General features: G+C 45.2%; 1 protein-coding gene across 1 annotated transcript; it reads right to left on the bottom strand.

Moving 5' to 3' along the window:
* Nucleotides 1-295: 295 nt before the first annotated feature.
* On the bottom strand, nucleotides 296-3,413 carry gdf3 (growth differentiation factor 3). Its single transcript, XM_084022941.1, has 2 exons — nucleotides 2,291-3,413; nucleotides 296-1,299 (listed from the first exon to the last, which is right to left on the bottom strand). The coding sequence occupies exons 1-2, from the start codon at nucleotides 2,583-2,585 to the stop codon at nucleotides 443-445; spliced, it is 1,152 nt and encodes a 383-aa protein (XP_083879067.1). The 5' UTR covers nucleotides 2,586-3,413; the 3' UTR covers nucleotides 296-442.
* Between the last annotated feature and the right edge of the window lie 3,098 nt (nucleotides 3,414-6,511).

Raw genomic sequence — 6,511 nt, 5'->3', positions numbered from 1 at the left:
GCCCTCATAGAGACGCTAAGTCCCGCCCCTTTCTGTGTTCAGAACAAATAAGTACGTTAGTCAATGGTGAAAGATGTGATTAAAAAAGTTGCAGAAAATTGATTCTGGTGAATTTCCGTGATCGGGTGAAAAATAGAGCCTGATTAAAAAAAAAAAAAAAAAAATACAGCATCGAAAAATGTGTTAAGAATCCATTTGTTTATCCTTTATTCATACAGGGAGACCTTTTGATTTACAAATCATCTTATTTAAGATTATTTGATTTATTGCAAATTTTATTAACAATCAGCCGTCATATTAAAAAACAAATACAAATTTTTAAAAATTGAATGTGACAAACAACCAAAGCAGCGTTGAGTCACATTATCAAATCCAGACTCTGAACTTTGGATAAAGAAGCTTCTAAAAGTGGATATCAGAATGTCAGAGACGACCCCCGACCTCAGCGACAGCCGCACTCGTCCACCACCATGTCCTGGTAATGGCGGAGCACCACGTTGTCGTTGTTGTCGTAGTAAAGCATGGAGATGGGCGAGAGGCGGATGGGCACGCAGCAGGGCTGCGGGGTCCCGTGGGGGTCCAGGGAGTGCACCAGGGTCTGCAGGATGGCGTGGTTGGTGCCGTTCAGGCTCTCGCTGAGCGGGAACGGGCACTCACCGTTGCAGTAGTTGGCCATGTAGCCCTGCGGGGCGATGATCCAGTCCTGCCAGCCCACGTCCTTGAAGTCGATGTAGAGGCGGCGGGCCTTGCACACGTTGCTCGGGGTCACAGGGAGGTGGACGGCGCTCCTCCTCTGCCTGGAGCGACACTGGTGGGGGTTCAGGGACACGGCCACCAGCGTGGCCTGGACCAGCGGCCGGGCTCCGGCCGGCTCCGGCGGGAGGGCGTTCCCTGGGTGGAAGGGAAGCAGCTCCTCCGGATCCTCGCCGGCGGGCAGCATCTCCAGCAGCAGCCCGTAGTTGCGTCCCGGTTTGCGCCAGCCCTCCGCCAGCGAGGTGAGGTCCAAGGCGACGGCGGTGGGCTCGGGCTGCAGCCGCACCGACTGGGACAGCAGGAGCCGGCGGTTGGCCTGGGGATCGGCCCCCCGCAGCGTGGCTCGGATCACTTTGTACAGGGACACGCTGAGGGCCCGGGGCCCTCGCAGGAGGTCGGCGGGTCTGAAGGGCTTCCAGTGGAACTTGAGCTCCAGCTGAGCCAGAGACAGCAGCTCCACAGGCTGCAGGACGGACATGTTGAAGAAGAAGAGCTGCTGCTCCAGACAGAGCCGACAGCTGCTGCTCCAGCCAGAGAGCAGCCGGCCTGCAAACACAGCAGCGGGGAGAGAGGGGCCGTTAAACAGCAGGGGGCCACTTTCCTGCTTTTTTCTTTATTTAAGGGGAGATGAGATGCATGATAAGCTAAATCAGTGGGAAGAAGAATTTGTCATGACCGATTACTTCTCGGTCGTCGTCGCTCTGCATATTTACCAGCATGATGATTTTCATCTTAACACAATAAAACATTTATCGTCTGCTATAAAAAGAAATGTTGACAAAAAAAAGAAGCTTTTCAATCATCTGAATAACACTGTTGCTGAATAACACTTTGATCAATAAATAATGTGTTTTTGTGGCTAATATTGAGGTGAAGTCCAGCGGTGCACCATGGGACCTTATTTTGGAAAACAGACTAATCATTTCTTGATTTTGTTTGAATTGTATCACGAGTTACACTATTCAAAAGATCATTTTACAAATCAAGAAAGCCGCAGTTCGTCATAGTATTAGAGATGGAACCATGACCATCCGGCCCAAAAAGCTTCAAACCCTTAAATTGACATTTAAACCCACTGGTATCACTCTATATTTAGTACAATATTTCTACCTTTTCATAAACTGAATCAGAGTATTCTTGAACACAAGTATCTGTACTTCTACTCGAGTAGAGAACGTCATACTTTTGACAGTTAAACATTTTACAGTTAAATTATTGTGATTTTCTTGTTATACAGGGTCAAAACCTTTTACCTTACTCCTTCAATGTTAAAGAAAATGCACGTATATGAGAAGTATATCCCCAAAACCTCCACAAGTAACTTACTTCTTCAAACTTTTAGTAAAACACTGGATCCTGGTCACATGACTCGTCATGTTATGGTGAAAGAAAAATAATCAGATTTTATGATAAACAAAGACATTAGCCTCCATGATTAATAAAGTGTGCATATTTTAAAAAATGTACCTTAAAACATAATTAATCATTATTGCAAATAAAGTGCGATTGGTCTGCATCTATGACCCACGTGACCCACCTTGGTCCTGCACGTAGCGGATGATGTTGCCGCGGACTCCGTACTCCGACACCGTGCAGGGGTCGCCCTCCCGGGCCTGGCTGTCCTCTGACCTCCGGAACATCCTCCAGAGCGCGGAGGGCACGTTGCGGCGGGCCTGCGGGCCCCCGGCGGGCCGAGGCCGGGGCCGCCCGGAGAGCCCCAGGGAGCTGAGGAAGAGCCGCTCCTGGCTCTTCATCTCGTCCACGCGGGAGAGCGCGCACACGCCGAGGAAGCACGCGGACAACAGCACCGGAAGGGTCGCGTTGGGCCTCATGGTTCGGGGTCCGCGGGTTTCCTCTCCCCTGTAAGGTCGGGCACGTTGGTTTTAACCTGCGAGACCTCCCGGTGTGCAGCTGCGTGATTATGCTAATGAGCAGAGATAAGGTGAGAGGGGGGCGGGGATAAAAACTGACCTCAGGTCATGGACTCGAACTCACTTATCCTGACGTCATAGTTTGTTGACTTTACCAACAAAGCCAAGAGGTTAAGTTAAAAGATGAAAAGCTGTTTAACTAATTTAAGGACCACTAATTAGGGGGCGTGGTCTATTGGCAGAAACAGAATATGATATAAATAATGTTTTCTTAGTATTTAATCACCAGTTTTTGTTTGCTTAGAATTCATAACATAGACTGGATATAAGAAGTGACCGTCGTCATGGTGACGTCATCTGTTGGTTGGTGGATTTCCGTTTCAGAGCCTCGAGCAGGCATTTTTTTTTTTTTTTGCAACCGGTGAAGGAAGTGACCATATTTGGACTGTGGAGGAGCAACGGGTGGAACACAAGCAGCAGAGCGGCAAGCTTACTGGATCTGGATCCATCTGGATTCTGGTCTGAAGTTCTTTCTCTGTTCTCAAACCTCACAAACACTGATGAGAAATCAAAACCTCCACTTAGGATTATAAAGAAAGCAAATATGGGGGTAAAGGGGAGACTGTGGCTCCCCTAGTGGTCGTATAAAACATGACACTGCTCCATGCACCACTCATCAGCATGAACACGGAGATCCGGGTTTGAATTGGACCCAGAAGTTCTGAGAGATCAAAGCTCCAGCAGCAGGACCAACAGATGTTAAACTGATGTTTTAGTTTTTTCACCAACATTTGAACCTGTGAGCTCGTCATCACTTAACGGTCCTGCCAGCTCTATGTGGGTTTCTTACGCCACCTAGTGTCCATTGTTGTGCAGTAAAAATGTTCCCTAGTGTATATACTGCTGACATAAAGGAAAACTTCATCAAACATTCAACATTAACACATCTGGAGATTCTTACTAGACAGGAAGGAAAACTGTAAAGAAGCTGAATCCGATAAATGTAGTTGAAGTATATTTACTCTGAAATCCAGTGGAGGAGAAGTAGAACTCAAGTAGAAGTACCTAAAATGTGTACTTAATTCCTCGGATAGATGTACTGACTCACATTCCAAACGAAGTACAAATACCTTTTTGCTGTACTTAGGAATTTTCAGGTATCTGTACTTTAACTTGAGTATTCATTAAATGTTTTTATTTTCTACTCCACACATTTTCAAAACACTCCTTACTTTAGTTTTAATGCATTTTTTAGGCGAATTATCGATTCTTGTTTTTGTTTTCAAAACAAAAGCCTGTAGAAATGTCCTTCATAGTCGCGACACATTTGCTTGAAAAATATTAATTTTAATTTATATTTAATAGATTATACAAACGTGGGAAGCTGCCATATTGTCTTTGTTTAAATATGTAATGATCAATTTATACATTTGTTGTTTTTGCAGTATGTTTAAGTTGTTATGTACGTTTAACTATATAATGCACAAACCAAAATGAAATGGTTTAAAATAAGACTAATAACTAATATTTAGCATAGCTTCAGCTCACAAAAATGAATCAATTTATTGGAAGGACAATAGTTGATGAAAATGCTCCTGTTAGTGTGGAGTTCATATATCACTCTAAGTAAATAATTAGTTATCTTTATTGTTAATATGTGTTGTTTTATTTACTGTAGCAGCTAAACTAAAATACTCTCATTATTATTAAAGGTACAGGGTTGTTTTAAACGCTGGCTTTAGTCATGGAGAACCAGCTAGCACGGTGGTGAGGGTTGGAAAGGGGTTTTAAACGCTGGTCTTAGTCATAGAGAACCAGCTAGCATGGTGGTGCGGGTTTGTCGGGGGTTTTAAACACTTGGTTTAGTCATAGAGAACCAGCTAGCATGGTGGTGAGGGTTTGCCGGGGGTTTTAAACACTTGGTTTAGTCATAGAGAACCAGCTAGCATGGTGGTGAGGGTTGGCCGGGGGTTTTAAACACTTGGTTTAGTCATAGAGAACCAGCTAGCATGGTGGTGAGGGTTGGCCGGGGGTTTTAAACACTTGGTTTAGTCATAGAGAACCAGCTAGCACGGTGGTGAGGGTTTGCCGGGGGTTTTAAACACTTGGTTTAGTCATAGAGAACCAGCTAGCATGGTGGTGAGGGTTGGAAAGGGGTTTTAAACAGTGGCTTTAGTCATAGAGAACCAGCTAGCATGGTGGTGAGGGTTTGCCGGGGGTTTTAAACACTTGGTTTAGTCATAGAGAACCAGCTAGCATGGTGGTGCGGGTTTGCCTGGGGTTTTAACACTGGCTTTAGTCGTAGAGAACCAGCTAGCATGGTGGTGAGGGTTTGCCGGGGGTTTTAAACACTTGGTTTAGTCATAGAGAACCAGCTAGCATGGTGGTGCGGGTTTGCCGGGGGTTTTAAACGCTGGCTTTAGTCGTAGAGAACCAGCTAGCATGGTGGTGAGGATTGGAAAGGGGTTTTAAACACTGGCTTTAGTCATAGAGAACCAGCTAGCATGGTGGTGAGGGTTTTCCGGGGGTTTTAAACACTTGGTATAGTCATAGAGAACCAGCTAGCATGGTGGTGAGGGTTTGCCGGGGGTTTTAAACACTTGGTTTAGTCATAGAGAACCAGCTAGCATGGTGGTGAGGGTTTGCCGGGGGTTTTAAACACTTGGTTTAGTCATAGAGAACCAGCTAGCATGGTGGTGAGGGTTGAAAAGGGGTTTGAAACGCTTGCTTTAGTCCGTCCAACTCACTGCCGACGGTGGAATCTCCCTGACTCTTCTCACCAGCACCACCACCACCTCCTCCTCCTCCTCCTCCTACTCCTGCACTGCTGCTGCTACTCGCCTCCCCACCGGCTCCTGCAGCAGCAGTCGGTATCTCCAGGACCTGTAGGTCAAAGTCTGTCCCTCCCTCCATCTTTATCACCGCTGCAGAGGAAGACAGAGGGGAGACACCGGTGTTTGAGGACTTGGGAAGTGTTTCTCAAGTCTGAGAATCTGGGACTTAAATGTGATGAGTCATCTAAAAATGTTGTTTAAATTGAACACGAGGCGTGTAAAGAAATGTTTTTTGGTGTGGAAGTGCTGGACTGGTCTGAGGTCAGCATCGGTGTTGAGTCTCACTAACGCCTCCTTCAGAGTGTGGAGGAGAAACCGCTGAAACCAGGAAAGAGGAGGCTGTTAAATATCATAATGCAACTTTCATAAACGCCAAACATCCAGTGAGTTCCAATGATTTCTTTTTTTTTTTTAATATAGTTGGCAATCAAAGAGTTTGGATTTGAATCATTATTTACAGATCAGTTATGTACAGTGGTCAAAGAGGAGCAGGGGGCTGTAGTTACACTCTGTGTGTGTGTGTGTGTGTGTGTGTGTGTGTGTGTGTGTGTACAGCTTGGATACGACGCACAATCACACCCGACACACACACAGAATAAATACACACACTGTATATGAACAATCCACTGATAAGGTAAGACAATAGATCAGACAAAGCTGTGCACTGGCTGTTCTCTCACGCACACGCACACACGCACACACACACACGCTCTCGTGTCATCGATGGTTTTACATTTCATAAATGGAGTTATTGAATGAACCTAACTGTCGTTTTAGCAGTAAAAACGATTTTGATTAACTCAGCAACACAATTATTCAAAATATTTAAAAGGTAGATTAGTTTAAAATGTTTCCATGTGCTCAATTCTGATCTGAGGTCATTTTGAATTTCACGTCTAAACACTGGGACTCTAATGGAATTTAAAGAGGAATATTTTGATATTTGTATCTGCAGCACAGAAGTCTGAAGATTATGGATCCGCTTCAGAAACTGTTTTAAAGTCTAAAATGTAAAAAACGACGACTAGGCGACACACACACACACACACAGAC

The sequence above is a fragment of the Eutrigla gurnardus genome (genome assembly GCF_963514095.1).
Source record: "Eutrigla gurnardus genome assembly, chromosome: 12".
Lineage (NCBI taxonomy): Eukaryota > Metazoa > Chordata > Actinopteri > Perciformes > Triglidae > Eutrigla > Eutrigla gurnardus.
This window is presented reverse-complemented; position numbering and strand designations above follow the sequence as displayed.